Below are 20,802 nucleotides of genomic sequence, written 5' to 3'. Positions count from 1 at the left end.
ATTTCAACTGCCCCTCTCAATCTGCTGAGGACATGCAGGTACTTGGCCTCCTCCACCACTACTCCCTCACCATCCGACACCTAGAGGAAGAACGCATCATCTTCCACCTCGGAACCCTTCACCCCAGGGTATCAATGTGGACTTCACCAGTTTGCTCATTTCCCCTCCCCCACCTTACCCTCGTTCCAAACTTCCAGCTCAGAACCATCCTCATGATCTGTTCCACCTATCTGCTCCACCCTCTCCAATCTATCACCTTTACCCCTTCCTCCATCCACCTATTGCACTCTCAACTACCTTCTTCCCCACCCAACCCCTCCCATTTATCTCTCCACCCCAGAGGCTTCCAGCCTCATTCCTGATGAAGGCCTCCTGCCTGAAACATAGATTTTCCTGCTCCTCGGATGCTGCCTGACCTGCTGTGCTTTACCAGCACCACTCTAAACTTGACCCTGACATTGCAGATATACTGTGCCTACATCTTGGGATCTGATCTTGGACAAGAAATTTAAGGAAATCTATATTTAAATACTGATCCAGCATCTTAAATGGGAACTGACTAGAAATTTGATTGCTAAACATGGCTGAAATGTTTCTGTAGTCCTCCTATAGGTACAATAAAAACATAACTTCATTTACACTTTAAGGTAGAATCCTAATATTATCTTTTGGAAACGAGACTAAACCAAGTTCCTGTCCATCCTGATCCCAAAGCATTATTTTGAAGTGAACCCTGGTGTTCTGACCAATATTTGTCCTTCAATATATACCACCAAACCACATTATGTGGTCATTTTGATGTTACTGTTTGTGGGAGTTGGCAGTGTGTACATTGGCTGTATGTGACTCACTGCATGAATAACTGCAGAAAGATTGAATACATTGGCTAATTGCTTCAAGGCCAGTGGTCAGTAAAGCTCTAAATCTTTAACTTTACATTGAAACTAAAGTCAAATTATAGTATAACCACAGATACAAAAATCCAATGTTGGATAAACCAGGGGTTTAAAAAAATCTAGGAAAACATATTTTATTTTAGTGTGAAGCATTAAACAATCTATTCAAATTTGTAAATACAACCACAATTGTCAAGTTTAGCTCAGTTAGCATTGATTTTTCCCAGTTGTAAGTTCAAACCTCAAGAGGTGAACAAATAATTTTAACTAACAATTCACTGAAGTGCAAACAGAGTTCTGCAGTGTCGGAAATGCAATATGTCAGATGAAGCATTGGTGAAACTACTAAAAAGATTCGACAAAGTTTTTTCCACAACTAACAAAACCATAAATTCCAGTTATTGGTTCATTTGCCATGCCAGATTTGGCTGTCTGCATACCTATAAAAACAATTCAAAGTGTAATCCATTTGTTGTAAAGTATTTTCCAATATCATGAAGATACATCATTAAAAACTTTCATCTGTATATGAAGGTCTTTCTTGAAGTAAATTAACAATGAACTTGTTACCCAGTATGTGTTTATTTATTTTAAAATGTAGAAATTTGAATTAGTCCCCTTTCTTATATATGTACAAAACTGAAAGTTCACAGTTAGTAAGATCAGGTAACCCAAGAATTATTCATTAATTATAAAGCATATAAAGGAGTTAATTGCTTCAATGTGAAAAAAAAGTTACTTTTAATTTAAAAGAAAGTTGCTCAAAATATGACCAGAGGGAAATTTTATTTGAAGCTAAATAAACATTTTGAGTCACCTGAATTCAGTTTATCATTCAAACATTTAATTAAAAAAGATAACCTTGAAAATATGAATAAATTACAGTTGGTATACAGGGAATCATACAGAGATGAATTGATACGCAAGAGTACTGTGCTGTAAACAGTTTTAACAGTTCAGACAATGTCACACATAAATGAAACTCAGCAATTTGGAAATACAATTTAAAACTCATGATACTCAGATTTGCCACTGAAATACATTCATTAATTTTCACAATACATTCTGGGTGAGAACTGTTCTTACTTTTTACTTCACCACTGCAGACATTATTTAAAGTAATAAGGGGGTGAGTCAGATGAGTTCACTGTCATATCAACTGGATGTTTAACAATTTTCACTTTGTGCAATCAGCTGTGGACATTCATTTAAGAACAGTTTCTAAAAGAAAAATCAGTCTTTGCACTCAGTACTTATAAATTCCTTTACAAGTTGGATTCCAAAGCCTCACTGTATCCGTATTTCCAGTTCACTTGCGCCGCTTATAACTTCGATGCCGGTCCTCATCACGAGGATGATGTTCTCTGAAATTATTCATCAAAAATGTTACATTTTTACAGATACACACAAGGATTCAATTGTCTGCAAATGAACTACTTCCCAATCAGAGATAAACCTACTTCTCTCTTCTTTTTCTTGAATCTCTTTCTTTTTCCCAATCTGGACTTCTTCTCCGGTCACATGGACTTTGGCTGCGGTTCTTTTTCCGGCTGTCATGTTCTACAATCTTACTACTTCTGGTAGATTTAGATTCCATTGAAGGAGACCTCTGATCACCAGATCTTCTATAACAGAAAAACATGCACCCATGTAAATGCGAACTTTAACACAAGGCTATTTCTGCAATTAGAGAAGTAAAATGAAAAGGTGATTTTCAATTCATGTAAAGTGAAAGGAGAATGCTGCAATGTTGCCAATAAAGGTCAACAAAGCAATACTGATTCCACATGCCTTTCTTCATCTTGGGACTTTCCCACTACTCCTGTCTCAAGCAAGGTGTGACCTGCTTCTGGGGTTTTGCTCACTATGATATGCCATAGTATGGACCACTTGTCATCTGGCTACACAAGTAGGATGTAGCCTTTAGTTTATTATTTCCTCAATCTTTCTATCTTCTAACCTTCACGAAATTTAGAAATTTGTTACGCACAGAAAACAGTCAAACTTCCATATTTACATGATAGCATGTGCCAAGGTCCAGTTATACCTCAGCAGGTTTATTCGGGAAGGTTATCTGCAAATGCCTGTTAACCACCACAAGTGGGGACAGGGTACCCTCTAGATGGTAAATAACGGAGGTTTCACTTAATTCCACCAGAAATATGAAATCAGAAGGTCTAAACATGTTTTTCAAAGTTGTTGTTTGCTCAGGAAAGCTAGAGTATCCTCAAGAAATGCAAATAAATTCTTACATGCAGTTCTGGATTCAAATACAGCATGAATTGGCCAAATAGTTGTAATGAATTGCTACAACTAGTTTTGAACGTATTTTCTATTTACATGGTGAAGGACTCGTTCACATTTACGAAGACAATACAGGGTTTACGCATCAATAACAATAGTGTCCATGAGTTCATTTGACATTGCTAGCCTATTCACCAATGTACCACTCGAGGAACTCATGCACATCTGCACTGCAGCAATATATCAAGTAGATGCTGAGCCTAGTGGAGATGCAGCAGCTCTTACAAACATCTCTGTTAGATTCCATGAAACATGTTTTTTGATGAAATAGCACAGAACCACTTACATATTTATGATATGGTAGATGGATACGTTTGCCATATTTGAATCCACAACTAAGCACAAGAATTTCCTTACATATCTCTGTGGGCTCTATCAGGTTCAGTACTATGAAGTGGCTATTTATAAATATATTTTATTTTAAAAGAGCTATTTCATTTACCATTGTAGGAATTTAACATTTAGATATTTCTACTTAAACAATACTGTTTGAATTTGTTTTCCTGATAAATGAAGTCCTACAGAAACTGATTATAGTTTCAATATTGGCTCCTATGAGTGAATGTACAGCATTCAAATTTAAATGACACTACATCTCGTACAACAGTCAAATGGTTGACCTTATATTTTGGACAGTGAGGCTCTATGTTGTTGCATATGTGCTTCAAATTCTTCAAATAAAATGTAACTTTAGTATTTGAGTAAAAGTTTAATCATTTAGAAGTTTTTCCAATTTTCTTTAGGTATTTATTGCATATTTAAAATAGAGGAAGAGTAAAGGATTATGCACTCACTATCAACATGCCACCTCATCCTTTATCTGAATTTTAATCACTCTTGTTGATTGAATGAAAACAATTTCAACAGACTGCATACCTGCGAGAAATTGAAGAGCTTTTCAAAGATAATGAATAGCTCTGGTCATCATGCTCTTCTGAGTTCCCAGAGTCATTTTGGTCTTTCCATTGTCTTGAGAGTTCTTCCATATGTACACTAATAACATCCCTAATTATCTGTAAATTTAATTGTAAAATAAACAAGATTACATTTCATAAACGATAAACTGACAAGTGTGCAAACAACAACTTTGAAAACATGCTCAGACCTTCTGATTTTATATTTTTTGGTGGAATTAAGTGAACCTCCATTATTTACCATCTAGAGGGCACCCTCTCCCTACTTGTGGTGGACAACAGGCATTTGCAGGTAACAAATCAAAAGTGCAAAAATTATGTTTAAAACAAATGGGCACTAAATCCTTAACTTTCAAGTTGATGTTTGGGTAATCTTTCAGCAATGTGGTCGAGATTACAAATAACATAGATTAAATTCCGTGTCTAAAAGTGATTAATGTGTGTCCCAATTTTCAAGGAGAATAACAACTTCAGAACTCTTTCTTTTTGCTCTAATTGAGTAAATTACAGAATACATAAAGTTTGTGAGAAGATTTGTAGCTCGGGTGCTCGTTGCTGTGGTTCTGTTCGCCGAGCTGGAAATCTTTGTTGCAAACGTTTCGTCCCCTGTCTAGGTGACATCCTCAGTGCTTGGGAGCCTCCTGTGAAGCGCTTCAGTGGTGTTTCCTCCGGCATTTATAGTGGCCTGTCCCTGCCGCTTCCGGTTGTCAGTTTCAGCTGTCCGCTGTAGTGGCCGGTATATTGGGTCCAGATCTGTCATTAGTTTTGCTCATGCTGGGTATCGGATCCTTCGTTCTGGTGAGTTGTTGTCTGAGTGTGGCTGTTGGTTTGTGTGGTGTTATAAGTCCTAGTGGTCGCAGTAGTCTGGCTGTCATTTCAGAGATGCTCTTGATGTATGGTAGTGTGGCTAGTCTGTTGGGTTGCGTCATGTCCTCATTCCGTTGTCTTTCCCTTAGGCATCTGTTGATGAAATTGCGAGGATATTCGTTTTTGGCGAATACTTGTATAGGTGTTCCTCTTCCTCTTTTTGCAGTTCTGGTGTGCTGCAGTGTGTTGTGGCCCTTTTGAATAGTGTCTTGATGCAACTTCGTTTGTATGTATTGGGGTGGTTGCTTTCATAGTTCAGGACTTGGTCTGTGTGGGTGGCTTTCCTGTGTACCTTGGTGGTGAATTCTCAGTTTGGTGTTCTCTGTACCCTCACGTCTAGGAATGGGAGTTGGTTGTCTTTTTCTTCCTCTCTCATGAATCGGATTACTGTGAGTGTGGAGTTGATGATCCTGTGTGTTTTCTCTATTTCCGTGTTTTTAATGATTACAAATTAATGATTACAAAGGTGTCATCAACGTATCTGACCCAGAGTTTAGGTTGAATTTGTGGTAAGACCGTTTGTTCTTACACTACAGCGGACAGCTGAAACGGACAACCGGAAGCGGCAGGGACAGGCCACTATAAATGCCGGAGGAAACACCACAGAAGCGCTTCACAGGAGGCTCCCAAGCACTGAGGATGTCACCTAGACAGGGGACGAAACATTTGCAACAAAAACTTCCAGCTCAGCAAACAGAACCACAGCAGAATACATACAAGCTGATAAAATGGGTTATACTTCTAGTTTGCTGCAGAAATAATGTCTTCCACAGAAAAATGCAAGGATTGCAATGCTAGATACCCAGTTAACTCTTTGTTAATACCTTCATATTATTATTCTTTTGCAAGCATTTTGTGTCCTCCATCTATTCTTTATTTATTGATGAGGCATATTAGATAAACAGGGAAAGAACTGAGGTAAAGATAGAGAGAGAAAAGGGAAATACAGGACATTGCATCATTAACTTACAGATACTTACCTCTGTGTAAGATTTTTTCGTTATATGAACATTCTTGGCTCTGTACGATTGACGACGACGTTTATAATCTCTCATTTCAGCAAGAATTTCAAGATGTGACTTTGGTCCTTTCTGTTCATCATCTGTGTTTAGATGTGGAAAACGTTTTATAAATACTGATTTTATATATAGAAAAGGGGCTGTAAAATCAAAGTTTTATCCAAGTATGGGTTATACATACAAAGCAACTTCCAATAACTATTAATCTACATGAGAACAATACTATAATTCCATAGTTCCAAACATTATTAGACAATATCTGGATAGCATAGTTGTGTTATAATTATATCTAGAGACACTCAATAAGTGAACAGAAACTCTCAGAAGTATTTCATTTCAAGATGACCAAAAGACCCTACTTATTGCAACCACATGCAATAATTTTCATCAATAATCGGTACAAATTGCCAGAGAATAGGTTACTACAAAGAATCAGTAGGATCACAAGTGAAAAAAGAAAAGTGAGAGAAACAGAACAGGTCATGCAGCCCCTTGAGCCTGTTCCACATTCAATAAGACTATGCCAGATATATGTCAACTTCATCTATTGTAACCCTCAATATTCTTGCCTGATAAAAATCTATCAATCCTGAAATTTTCAATTGACCTGATCTGAAAAGCATTCTTTTGGGGATATTCCCACTGAATAGCTTAGCTCTGATTTTACATACAGTTGTTCTTGACTTGCCCACCTGCTCCATGTTACATGTCAATTCTTTTGATTGTTTTTAAAACCTCAATCCAACTCCTCAGATTTAAATATTCAAGGAAACAAACAGAATCTGTGCAACTTGTCAGAACAATTCAACATACTTCAGTGCATGTATTACTAAAGTAGAATGCACAGAAAATAAACAGCCCAATTAGAGCTTTATATAACTGTAGCATAATTTTCATTTCATGTGATTTCACCTGCTTGAGATAAAGGCTAATATTCATGAGCCTTTTTATTTGTAACTGTCCAGTACTGCGTGATTTTTGAAATTTTAAACATTTCTACTCTTCCATTTCAGTAATTACCTTGATCTAGTTATATTATATCTAAGTTGGTTGACCTCATAGCTCTCTCTAAGGAACTCCATTTGTCAAAATTTTGCTGCATCACCATTAATCTATTCTTTGCCATTTTCTGCACAATTTATTATGCATAACAATTTTACAAACTTTAATTTAGAGCCATTTATTTTATTTGTAGCAATCATAATATTTATACATTCATTCAAATAAAGGATTATAAATAGTCTATCACAATTCATTAACAAAATTAACTATGCTATAATCTGAAACGAAAATAGAAATTGCTGAAAAATCTCAGGTCTGGGAGCATCTGTGAAGAGAAATCAGAGTTATATTTGGGACCTAGTGACCTTCCTTGATTTTATGTTATGACCCTATATGTTTTTATAGTCATAGAGTCAGAGATGTATAGCATGGAAACACACCCTTCGGTCCAACCTGTCCATGCCGACCAGATATCCCAACCCAATCTAGTCCCACCTGCCAGCACCCGGCCCATATCCCTCCAAACCCGTCCTATTCATATACCCATCCAAATGCCTCTTAAATGTTGCAACTGTACCAGCCTCCTGTAGCTCAGATCCTCCAACCATAGCAACATCCTTGTAAATCTTTTCTGAACACTTTCAAATTTCACAATATCTTTCCGATAGGAAGGAGACCAGAACTGCACACAATATTCCAACAGTGGCCAAACAATGCCTTCTACAGCTGCAACACGACCTCCCAACTCCTGTACTCAATACTCTGACCAATAAAGGAAAGCATACCAAACGCCTTCTTCACTATCCTATCTACCTGCGACTCCACTTTCAAGGAGCTATGAACCTGCACTCCAAGGTCTCTTTTTCAGCAACACTCCCCATTAAGTGTACAAGTCCTGTTAAGATTTGCTTTCCGAAAATGCAGCACCTCACATTTATCCGAATTAAACTCCATCTGCCACTTCTCAGCCCATTGGCCCATCTGATCCAGATCCTGTTGTAATCTGAGGTAGCCCTCTTCGCTGTCCACTACACCTCCAATTTTGGTGTCACCTGCAAACTTACAACTGTACCTCTTATGCTCGCATCCGAATCATTTATGTAGTCAGAGGTCTAAAGCACAGAAAAAGATCCTTCGGATCATTGAGTGTGCTCCAATCAAAGGCAAGCATCTAACTACTCTAATCCCATTTTCCAGCACTTGGTCCGCAACCTTGTTTGTCTTGGCATCACAAGCTCAGTGATTAGCACTGCTGCCTCACAACGCCAGGGACCCGGGTTCGATTCTGGCCTCGGGTGACTGTCTGTGTGGAGTCTGCACATTCGCCCAGTGTCTGCATGGGTTTCCTTCGAGTTCTCTGGTTTCCTCCCACATTCCAAAAGATGTGTAAGTTGGGTGAATTGGCCAAGCTAAATTGCCCACAGTGTTGTTAGGTGCATTAGTCAGGGGTAAATGTATGGAAATGAGTGTGGGTGGGATACTCTTCAGTGTGGACCTGTTAGGCTGAAGGGCCTGTTTCCACACTGTAGGGAATCAAATCTAAATACATTTTAAGATGCATGAGGGTTTCTGTCTCTGCCACCCTGACAGGCAGTGAGTTCCAGATTGCCACCACCTTCTGGGTGAAAGAAAGGTTTCTTCATATCCCCTCTAAAACTCCTGCCCCTTATGTTAAATGTGTGTCCTCAGTCTTGATTCTTCGACCAAGGGAATAAATTTATTCCTGTCTATCCTGTCCCCCAACCTCCTCGGTCTCATCTGCTCCAAGCAAAACTACCCTAGTTTATCTAACCTCTCCTTCAATGCAACATCCTGAAAATCTCTTATGCATCCTCTTCAGTGCTATCACATTCCTCCTATAATGTGGATTTCAGAACTGCACACGATACTCCAGCTGTGGCCTAACCAACTTTTTATATGGTTCCAGCACAACCTCCCTGTTTTTAAACTCTATGCGTCAGCTAATGAAGGCAAGTATTCGATTTGCCTTGTTAACCAGTTATATATATGTCTTGCTACTTGAAAGGGACTAGAGCACATGTACACAAAGGACCCTCTGATTCTTACTACTTCCTAGGGACCGACCATTCCCTTTTATAAAAGTTTTGAGTCACATGAAAATAGGAAACAGATGATCGTTGTATTCTATCCAACACCGGTACTTCAAATTGGGTATTGTTTTCTTACAATATTATATGAATACACTGGCTATTTTAAGCTAAAAGTTAAAAGAAAAGTTAAATACAAACCTCGGCTGAGTTTTGCAGCAAGGTCCACGTATAAATCACCATCATTTTCAAAAGATTTAGTTCTTTGCTGACTGGTTTCTCGAACAACATGTTCATAGATAGCTAGGCGATCAGCAGGAGTTAGGTCACAGATGAAACGCTTATGATTCTCAGGAACCTCACAAGGTACTGACGAATAATCACCTATGTATATTAACAGTTTACTCAGTTACTCCTAAACTTTACATAATTTTCCAAAAATTGTGCAAATGTCCAATTCCCGAATGAAAATGGCCTATTGTATGCATATAACACAAAAGAGAAAGCATTTATTTTTATATTTCATAAATTCAGTGATCAAAAAATCTAGTGATGAGCAAGTATGTTTTCAAAATTGTCAAATTTTGAATATACAAAAATTGTTTCACATTTACAGCAAGTCCAGTAGTATTGAGAATATAAACAATCTTGATATAATTAGAGTTCCAAAGCAAATCCTCAATACCAAAGCTACCATGGCATGATCAGGCTACTAGTTAGAACTCTTGGAAGTATCAAAACCAGCACAACTAACTGGAACACTTCCACTGAAACTACAAGCTTTGCGCGTTACCCACGGAAAAACAAAAAAGCTTTAACGGCCTTGGATGAGTGTTGATTTAACCCAAGGGGACACCAGAGACCTTATGATCTACAGTCAAATGCTCTACCACTGAACATACTCAAAGCAATCTGGTCACATCATTGAATAAACATTCAGGATAATTCTACAATAAATGCTGACAATAGGGGCCAGCATTCACAAGAATATGTCCAGAAATTCTCAGCATGAAACCTGTGACTTCTCCTCAATGTTCTCCTTATTATGAGCATTAAATCACAGAATTATCCTTTCATCAGTTACCAACTGCAATATATCAAAAGTCCAGATTATTCTATTTGAGCAATTAAAAAATGGAATGGAAGTAGAAATTGAAACCCAGGCAAAAATATTAGTTTACAAAGCAGCTTTTCATCCAAAAAATATAGAATTCTGTGTTATGAATACACAATATTACACAAAGTCTGAATTGTTTCCAAAATAAAATTCAGGATGGCATTAGTAGTGGAATGCATCAGTCCACAGACTTCTACCTTCTCAAACCTAATCAAATTCATTCAGATCGTAAAAAGCAGATAGAAAAACAAGTTTAAAAAAAAGAATAACCTCTACACCAAATTCAGGCCGTTTCACAATCTGACATTAAATGTTATTGGTAGCACTAGTGAAATGACAACCTTGATTATGTATCTTGGGAGATCAGTAAGAAGCATTGCAAAGAATAAAAATCACTTGTCTCTACAAAACTAAAATGAACTACACTTTAAATTCACTGTTATGTGCTGTTGATAAATCAAGCTTATTGCAATAGATTTAAAGTAGGATGTTCTAAATATTTGTCAAAAATTAACTAAAATTGCAGTGAATCTGTCAAAAATTTGAGAAATCTGGGGAAAAGGTAATGCCTCAATATTGGGTCATCTAGGAAATGTTGAAAGGTTGGTCATTTAATGCAAAACACTGAAACCAAGAAGACACATATGAAAACATGCAGATTACGGGTTCTAAACTTCTTATCATAGTATCAAAGAAGCCTTTATATTTTGTGAAAAGCTATGATGTTTCAGCAGGGAGAGCAAATAAGACACCAGTTCCAGATCTGCCCAGTGCAATTTACCTCAAGTAACATTACTTATATAATTACTTACCCAAGATGCATTTATTACCATTATGCACTATCCAATGTTCAGTATGTTGATGAAGTGGGTGTTTTTCTTTAACTTTGTAAACTAGATCCATCTAGTTATTTATTAAAACCTCTGGACATGCTTTAATCAGCACAATGGCATGCAGCGTCAGCATTCTATTTGACCCAAAACTTCTGTTACCATAATCTCTTCAAGACTACCAACTCCTAATTCCATAACTCAGCCCCTTCTGCTGCTGAAATCTTGACATATGATTTTGTTACTTCTCCACTCAAACATTCCCAAGGCCTCCAGGCAAGTTTACTGTTCTCCAAAAATTAACATCCAAAGCTTTGCAACCTGCACTATAACTGGTTTTGTTCACTTGTGACTCAATGACAGGCCTTACCTCCAAATCCCTCAACACCTTGATTTTAAAATTTTCAATCTTCCTGTTCAAATCCAGCCAAAGCTTTGCCCTATGTCTCTAAACTATTGCATTCCTATGAACCCTTGAAAGTCCTGAACTCCTCCAACTTTGCTTTTTGCACACCAATTCCTTCAGCTTATTTTAGGTCGCCTTGCCACTGACTGTCCAGGCCTGATGCTCCAGAATTCCCTCCATAAGCTTCTTTAATTTTCACTCACAACCACTCCTTAAACCTTATATTTTTGACCAACTGGATCTAATCTTTTCTCCATTATTTTCTGTACTAATTTTCTGATGATTATGATTATGGGACATTTTATTATACTAAAGGCTTTACAAAGGCTGTTGTCACAGTTAAAATTCTTTGTTTTGTTTCCTGGTATGAATTCTTCACACATATTTAAGTAGGATATCAACCTCTACAGATAATATTTTTTGCCTTTAGCAGTCAATTTGCATGGCAACAACCAAAAATTAGATTTGAAAAATGTTAATTAATTATTGAAGTTCATCATCTTTTCTTGCGCCAGCTAATGGAGTCAGATATAAACAGACCTGTAAACAACAGATCTGCTAAAAAAGCAGTATATTCAAAGCACATTTATGTGTGAGTAGGTCTACTCAGCAATCATCAAGTACAGATCAAATTTCTTAATACAATAGTTTAATTTTATTTAACCAATCCATTAAGTTGAAGTTCATCTTTAAAGGATATAATAATTTTAAAAGGATACTGTATGACATCAAGTAAAATTCTGTGCAAATCTGTATATGAGGAGAACATTCTTTCATGTTCATCATTCCTGTCAAATATACTCACCCCTGTTACTGAAAGAGAAAAACCAAGAAGTTTAAATTATCATGTTCAAAAAGGAATCCAACTATTTAGTGAAATGTGCATCAACATAATTACAGTAAAGTAGTTTACTGTCATTGTAACAATGTTAGAACTATGTTCAAAGCATGAGCTGAAGTTTGTCGTTAGCTATAGGAACCAAAATTTAACAACTAGTGTGAAGGAAGCAAAATTTTAATTCCACATATTTGATAGGCAAAATCTTTTATGCACGTTGGGTGGAAGGGCACATATTGTGAAGCTTGTGCAGCTACATTTCACATAAGTTGCTTGTTTTGTCACTTGTATCAGCCTCCAGCTAACTGCATACCTACTCTCCCTCATTGCCAACCAAATGTACTGAAATATCCAGAAGGGAAGAGAAAAAGGCATAACATGCTACCAAATATTATGAAAAAGATTTCTCTATGGTAACGATTATTACGAAGTTCGTGCAACTGTTTCAAACAAAAGAGAAAAAAAACAGCACCTACATCTCGCAAATGCAATACATTATTAATTGAGAAGAACAGCCATAATGGAGAGTTAACTAGGGCAAAATGTCTCTAATTATTAGTAAAGTAAACTAGAATACAACTGCAATTGTACTTTATTGCTCAAAGCCATTGGCAAATGTTATTTTGACATTTTCATTAGAGATAGACAGTCCTTTAAGAGTAGGAATTAAAATTTACAAAAAGATTTTCCTCACTCATCCAAACTGATGACAGCTTACATAAAACATAGTTTTTGGTTTTCTCTTGAACTGCATTTCTGTACTGCAAGGGTCAATAAGAGGGATAATCAAAATAGTAAACACAGAAATCCAATCTTCAACAAGGTAAAGGTGCCACAGTCCAACCAGACCACTGGGCTGCTCTCTCATTAGAGAGATGATTGGTGGTAGTTTAACCTGAGGGTCAACATGTCTGAAGTAAGGAGAGAGGTTGAGAAAAACAGTCCTCTTCAGCTGGTGCAGGAATTAATCAATGTTGTTGGTGTTACTCTGTACTGCAAACCTGCCATCCAGCCAATTAAACTAACCTACCCCACTTCCAACACATTTCCTATACTAGCCAGTAGTAGTGTAAGTTCAGGTCAAGCAGGACACAAGTTTTAGCACTAAAGAAAACTGAGGTCTTGCTATACAATTTTATTGTGCTATTTTTAAAATGTTTTGACCACAAATGAAAGGTGAATGGCTTTTGACAAATACCGAACTCTGCAGACTTGAGTTAATTATCTCCATGTATTTGCATAATAGACTGAATAATTTCAGTCACAACCATAACAAGGATTAACAATAGAAGGCATGATTAATTTCAACAGAGGGCATTTACCACAAATTACAGGATTAAGTTATGATTGAACTGGAATAGCTATCACGACTATTAAAACACAAGGTTCTTCTGTCTGCTGATAAATAGTTTTGGACATCTCCTTAATGGAGAAAGACAAGCAGTACCAGGGCTTCTCACATTAAAGAGGAAGAAAATGAAGCTGAACAGTGATGTTATTGTGGTATTTAAAGCCCTCAAAAGGAATAGATTAAATAGATTCTAAAATGATTTTCTATATTAGTACAAGGAGAAGTCAATTTCTATTCACTTTCAGGAGGATAAAAATACAGGTTTAACATACAGCTACTTTTGAGAGGATGTCTGAATCTTTAAACAAAATTTCAGACATTTTTGAAGACAATGCTATTAAAGGGCCTCAGAAACGGGTCTGAAATCTGTTAACTTTGAAATAGTGCACACAACATGGGCCCATCTTCACCTTTAAATTGGTTCACGATTGTCTCGTAGCTCAACTTGTATCTTTATTCTGTGATAGCCTCATCCAAAAACAAAATAATTTTAGTCTTGATAAACTAAAGCAAGCCAAATCTTTCGTTGTGCGTAAGAACTAGGAGAAGGATTAGCATCATTTAATAATATATCTTGAACAAGCTAGACATTTGAAGTTTAAAAAGAATTTCCCAAGAGCGTGTCCTGAAATTGTTCATAATTGTTTTTGTCTTCCCTAGAATTTGCATTAGTAGCAGTGACAAAAAACATGCAGGAGATCGTATCTTTTAATGGACAGAGCGATTATTGATAGACTTGATGTGCTTTATCTCAATGTTCAAAATAGTAATGACATTTTAATCTCTCTGCACATTATATACATATTGATAGGTAGCAATTGAAAGATGAAAGCCTGGTCTTAATCAGTTATCACTGATAATATAACTAATAGTTCAGCCAAAAGGCTTGTTCCAACTATTTCAAGAAGACTATTTTACAGTGGCACCATCTTGTGATTAGGGATGCTAACTAACAGGAGAAGGGCTTATGCCCGAAACGTCGATTCTCCTGTTCCCTGGATGCTGCCTGACCTGCTGCGCTTTTCCAGCAACACATTTCCATGCTAACTAACACCCTATTTAAATAGCAGTTTTTTTAAAAAACTTCAAAAGCCTATTGAAATCGTATTCTAAGCAGATGAGAAAAACATGAATACTCTCACCTTGAGAAAACACTTTATCTTCTTTTCCAAATGGAGCTTTACTTTTTGCTTGTTGAATTATCTGAGCTTGCAAATCTTTATCTAAATAGAACCAAAAACGATCCCCTCAATTCTCTGTTTTGCACAGTGCATTTCATACACAAACAAATCAAATATTCAAAAAAGTACACTGAGACTGTTTGTCTTTACTCAGAAAGTGTACCTAATTGTGTTTTTAACATGGAAAATGTAACATCCAGAATACGAATACATATGCCCAGAGGAAAGATTCAAACGTTAACTACACGTTAGAAGTGTCAAGCCTTTAGCTCCACAATCAGCAACTAAAATAATCCTGTTTTTTAAATGGGGTTTGTTGATACTCAAAAGAAATTCGAGAATTCATTGATAGAAAGATCATATTTGAGACAGAAAAACTTTCAAAATATAGATCATACAAAAAACTGATGCATTAGGGATTTCTATTGAGGCAAAGACTAAAATACAATACTTTGGCAACCCAATACTATTTGTCAACTTTCTTATGGCACCACATAGCAAGTGTTCCAATAGGATTTCTCCCCAGGCCCACTGACCACCATATTCTATAAAGGATATAGAAGGTACTGGAAAAGTTGCAAAGAAGATTCACAAGGATGATACTGGAAATGTTGGGTACACATTCTTCTCTTGAAGTGGAGGCTGAGGGGAGAAAATTATGGAAGGTTTGAAGAGACAGAATTACAGACAGAACATTTCCTATAGTGAAGAGGAGACTAATTAGAGACCATTAATTTAAGATCATCACCAAGAAATCCAGTAAAGAGCTAAAGGAAAATTCTTCACAAAGAACGTAGAAAATACAAAACAGACTATCATAGCATTAAGAAGTGAATGGTGTTGATGCATTGAAGGAGAACCTGGTTGAGCATACGTGGGAGAAGAAATTATAAAGGCTACAGTGATAAATTTAGAAAAAGGATAAAATGGAAGAAGGCTGAGGTGCAGCATGAGCATTGGTCTAGACTGAAGGCCAACTGGTCTGCTTTTGGGCCTTATATCCTCCAATTCTTTGTAAAATAGGTACCTATCATTTCTAAGTTTTAAGTGTGTAGTCATTAATTATTACAAGCTTATTAAATTTAATGAAATCAGTTTATCAAGAAAATGAAACCTCGAAGATACACGAGTAACCTTGAAACCAATGTTGTTATACTTACCCATTTTGAATGCAGATACCACAGTATTCTCATAGGCAAATGAGGGATCATACATTTCAGCCTAAACATTAAAACAATCAAGAAAAGATCATAAAATTAAAACATGAACTTACACAGAAACGAAAACTTAAAGATGAGCTATGATTGATTACTTATTAACAATCATATTTAACACATTCCCAAGAATTCTGGGATAACCTTTTAATGTTAGAAACATTACTCTTTGCATCTAAAATACCAATCAACATGCCTTCTAAAAAAAGGATTGTCCTACAAATATGTCTATTCAAGTAAATCATTTTTAGATTTTACTATTTCACAAAAATCACATTTACCAAACTTCATGTACTAGATACTTCACTACAAACCCTGACTCAGGTATAACAAAGCATTCTTAGCATGTGGGTCCTTTTTATTATTTCAAAAATGATTTACATTTTAGCTTACATTCTGAAAGGGAAAGGCAAAAGCAGAAGGGTAATGTTGAGTTTCACTGTGAAAATAATTCAGGGAGCTCTCTATGATTGATACAGTTTAAATAGTTGTATGGCAATAGTAATGTTCTAAATTCTATCCTTTATATATAAATATCTATGCTGCAGATAAAAACCTGTATGTTATTCTCTCTCTACTATTCCAGATATATTACTCATAACCCATTCTATTCCATGGAGCCAGCAATGCTAATTAACTTCAACAGGAAATGGATAAAAGAGCTGAAGTCGCAGATCAGAAAAAAATACACCACCTGAAAAATCACTATGGAAAAATACCATGATGTGACCATCATGGAATAAATGAACTGATTAAATTTAAAGGGCAAATTGCAACATTTTTACATTTCTAATCTGCATCTCTGATACAAAAATTATCACTTTCTAGAAAATTGAAAATCATAAAGTTATTTGAACAAAAACTGATTTGCACCTGGATTATGCCATGAACAATTAGTCAACTATATTTTGAACACTTGCATACAGACCTCTTCTTCTTGACAATATTCCAGCTTCCTCAGCCTACAAGATGCAGTATGTTTTTCCAGTGATGATTTTAAAAGCCTGTGATTCGCATCGAATGGGCAAGTAACAATGGGATCAGGCTGAAAAGATTATAGGGAAGAAAGGGTTACATCCAAGATATTTCTAAATTGTAATATACAGAGAAAATAAAGCTCGATATAAAACAAAACACTACATTCAGACAGAGCTAAAAGGAAAGTTTAACCTAATGAAACCCAATAATGCTTCCCATTCCTACAAGGTAAAATTGGGTTAAACACCAAAGAAAAGTGTCATATGACACAATGCCCCTTCACTTTATAATAAATATTCTTCCTTTTAATTTAATTCACAACCTGATGTGTTAATAATTTGTACTTTTTCAAAAACTTTTGTTACAAGTTACATCTGGTTTATTGTTTACAAATATGGTTTCATTTTAACCTAAAAATATTTGTTAGTTGTATCCAAATTCAAAAGCGCTTTTAAAAAATGAAGTATTTGTGAAACATTATAATTGTTGTAACATAAAGCAATAACCAAACTATAAATAGCAAACTTCCTCAAACAAAGTTATACTCACTGAATAACATGTCCTTTTAGAGAAATTTTAACTGCCAGTTAAAAATGGCAGTTTACTTTTATGTTCTTCTTCCAAGTAGAACCATGGCATAATTTATTCTTATCCAAGAGGGCAGACAGGGGCCTCGGCTTAACTGTCATCACATTTTAAAACTGGATATACACTTGAGTTTCTGTAATCTACAGGATAATGGGCCATGAACTGGAAGGTGGAATTAGACTGAAAATCTCCTTTTTGGCCTGTTTGGACATGATGGAATGAATGACCTCCTTCTATACACCATTCTTAGACAATACCTTCTAAACCCATGACCATTTCCATGTTGAAGGACAGGGGCAGTCTACACATGAGAAGCCACCAATTTCCCCTCCAAGCCATTCACCATCTTGAATTGGAATCATATGACTGTTCCTTCACTGTAAATGGGGCAAAATCCTGGAATTCCCTGCTAAGGGCTAAGTGGGTTTACCGATAGCACACTTTAAGCAGCAGTTTAAGAAAGTAGCTCACCACATCTTAAGGACAAGGGATAGGAAATAAATGCTAGCCCAGCCAGCAATGTCCACATTCCAGGAGTGAATTAAAAAATCATGCTCAGTTATGCACAAGGAGTATCAACCTAGATTTTGCAATGCTTGCGAATGGAACTTGAAGTTCTCAATCTTGGGACTCATGCAATAAATGCAGCCTACTGGCCATAGTTAAGTGTTTTTTGTTTTAAATGTAGAAGGTATAAAAAGTAAAATACATTTTAAGATATAGCACATCTTACGACAAGCAATACTTTGGTTAAACCTCTTCTACAACAGTGAATCCTAAAAAGCCCAACTGTATAGCCTACAACGATTTGCAGCACAGAAAGAGACCAAATCAGCCCAAAACCTATCCAGTCTAACTCCACCTTTCAGCTCTCATTCTATAGGCAGGTTTTGGGACTACAAATGCTTAAACACTTTATTTTAAAGTGGTAAGGGTTTCTGTTCTACTATTGTTTCAGGCGAGTTCAAGGCCCTCATCACACTCAAGTGAAAAAAAACTCAACCTCTGCCTTGTCCTGACTCACCTACTATGTGCATATTATAATTTATCCAGGTAACTACTGCACGTGCAAATATATATAAAATCGACCAGTCTAGACTGTGTATTGACTGCAGATCAGGTTTCTCTGATTTACATACTATCAGAATACCGTGATGTGGAGATGCTGGTGTTGGGACTGGAGTGGACAAAGTCAAAAGACATTAGGTTATAGTCCAATAGGTTTATCTAAAATAATGACTTCACTCGACGAACGAACATGCTGAAAGCTTGATTTTAAACAAACCTGTTGTACTATAACCTGATGTCATGTGACTTCCGACTTTATCAGAAAACCGATTGCACACGCGGCCTCTCCTACACATAGGTTTATGACAGCAGAGGCCTCGTCAATTGTATACAAGAGTATGTACGATCTATATGTAAAGGCTGGCTGCAGACTAGACCTCTCATGCAAATTAGATATATGTTTATATCAATGTGTACACTCTATAACTGGGCTAATTGCAGACTGTTCCTCCTCTCCCTACAATGGGTACATGTGTGATCATCGTAATGGGCCTCTCATACCGGCTCTGTCCCGGCAAGAGGGATGCCGAGGCCTAGACTCTCTCCGCTCCAGCCCAGCTCAGACAGGATGCCGTTGATGGAGTGACCGCATTCCCGCGCGAACTCAGACAGTTCGCTCACGCGCTCCAAACGGCTCTGGAGCCTTTTCGAATATTCGATGTTGGCCTCGACCGCCGCCATTTTACAGCGAGAGTGACCGGCGGACGCGGCTCTAATCCAGTCACAACCAGTTCCCGATCAGTCAGATCTACACACTGTTCCCTTCGTAAAGCAAAAGGAGGAGGTACGGTACAAACTGATTCAACAGTGCGCCCCGCCCACATTAAAAAAAGAGCTGCAGTTCGATCAGGGAAAGACAAGTTGCATTGCCGTAGCGCCACTTGAGAGCCAATGAAATACTGATTGGCTGTTGGTGCTTGTGATTCAATCTGGGTACAGCAAACAATAATGTAATAATATGATCGGCTACTTTGTGATGTTGAATATGAATACATACCTTTGCAGGATAGACTAAAACAGTTTATTCACTAATGGAAAACAATAGCTACTTTAGCTTTGTATATCCATATATAAAAGGTCGCAACAGGCTGCTGTCCCTTTTTTTCCTCTGTGAATGTTACACAATGCTCAACACTCTTGTTTCCCAGTTTATTAACAAATCTTGTTTAACCGCTTGTTAGGAAATATCCTCTTAAGAACACCTTTCTTGATTGAAACATTCAAAACATAGGGGGGCATGTACACATAAATGTCTTGTCCCATTTTAAGAGAGTACTTTGTTGGTAGTACCTTCTGTTCACCAAGGTTGGCAGGGGGAATATGCATTGATGTTATTGGTCAGTTTGTACCAAAATCATATTTGTCTGTGAAATAATTGTATAGAGGCTGGTATTCCATCACTAAGTCACCTTTATTTACTTGCGCACAGTAGACTGGTTGTAGCCAGCCAGCTTAGAGTCAATCCCCCCAACTGAGAAGATGCTAAATCCCCTGTTTATAATATATTGCACCCACTGCTTCACCTTTATCTATCCTACCTGTAAATTTGCCAGGCATAATTTCCCCTTTATGCTCGATCATATTATGAAGTTATAAATGCCACCTTCTAAATCACGAGCTTTTCAACAATGCAAGCTAAATTAACAACTAAGATTACAGAACTATAGAAATAATTATGGTAAACATGCTGTAATGTCTAGGCTGTTGAGCTATAGAGTGCTGAATGAGTGGCAGGAACGTAATAATTGGCCTCTGCAATCCTGGACCATTTAGTTAAAACCAAGTGATGTTTCTGATTCTAATCGCTAGTGGAGGATGCATATTGTTAATGTTGGACACAGATAGCATTAGCTTAACCATTCATGGTTAAATAGCCAATTAACAATCATTATTGAGACATGAGAACTCAAAGTTTGGGTGAAGATTTGTAGCTCGGGTGCTCGTTGTTGTGGTTCTGTTCGCCGAGCTGGAAATTTTTGTTGCAAACGTTTCGTCCCCTGTCTAGGTGACATTCTCAGTGCTTGGGAGCCTCCTGTGAAGCGCTTCTGTGGTGTTTCCTCCGGCATTTATAGTGGCCTGTCCCTGCCGCTTCCGGTTGTCAGTTTCAGCTGTCCACTGTAGTGGCCGGTATATTGGGTCCAGAAGCGCTTCACAGGAGGCTCCCAAGCACTGAGAATGTCA

At 37.0% G+C, this 20,802-nt stretch overlaps 1 protein-coding gene across 1 annotated transcript; it reads right to left on the bottom strand.

Moving 5' to 3' along the window:
- Positions 1–1,718: 1,718 nt before the first annotated feature.
- snrnp48 (small nuclear ribonucleoprotein 48 (U11/U12)) lies at positions 1,719–19,382 on the bottom strand. Its single transcript, XM_043688581.1, has 9 exons — positions 19,123–19,382; positions 16,916–17,032; positions 15,934–15,994; positions 14,735–14,815; positions 9,252–9,434; positions 5,962–6,083; positions 4,077–4,213; positions 2,357–2,521; positions 1,719–2,260 (listed from the first exon to the last, which is right to left on the bottom strand). The coding sequence occupies exons 1-9, from the start codon at positions 19,300–19,302 to the stop codon at positions 2,206–2,208; spliced, it is 1,101 nt and encodes a 366-aa protein (XP_043544516.1). The 5' UTR covers positions 19,303–19,382; the 3' UTR covers positions 1,719–2,205.
- Positions 19,383–20,802: the final 1,420 nt, after the last annotated feature.

This window comes from Chiloscyllium plagiosum, chromosome 4, assembly GCF_004010195.1.
Source record: "Chiloscyllium plagiosum isolate BGI_BamShark_2017 chromosome 4, ASM401019v2, whole genome shotgun sequence".
In the NCBI taxonomy this organism is placed as follows: Eukaryota; Metazoa; Chordata; class Chondrichthyes; order Orectolobiformes; family Hemiscylliidae; genus Chiloscyllium; species Chiloscyllium plagiosum.
Note: the sequence above shows the minus strand (reverse complement) of the source record. Positions and strands in the feature narration are given on the sequence as shown.

Bases quoted from the DNA above. Each gene is read 5' to 3' on its own strand.
- snrnp48 (XM_043688581.1), bottom strand. From the start codon at position 19,302: ATGGCGGCGGTCGAGGCCAACATCGAATATTCGAAAAGGCTCCAGAGC. The intron at 6,084-9,251 runs GTTTGTATTTAA...ATCTAAACACAG, and splicing joins TGCTGCAAAACTCAGCCGAG to ATGATGAACAGAAAGGACCA. The intron at 2,522-4,076 runs GTATGCAGTCTG...TTTCTGTTATAG, and splicing joins AGCTCTTCAATTTCTCGCAG to AAGATCTGGTGATCAGAGGT.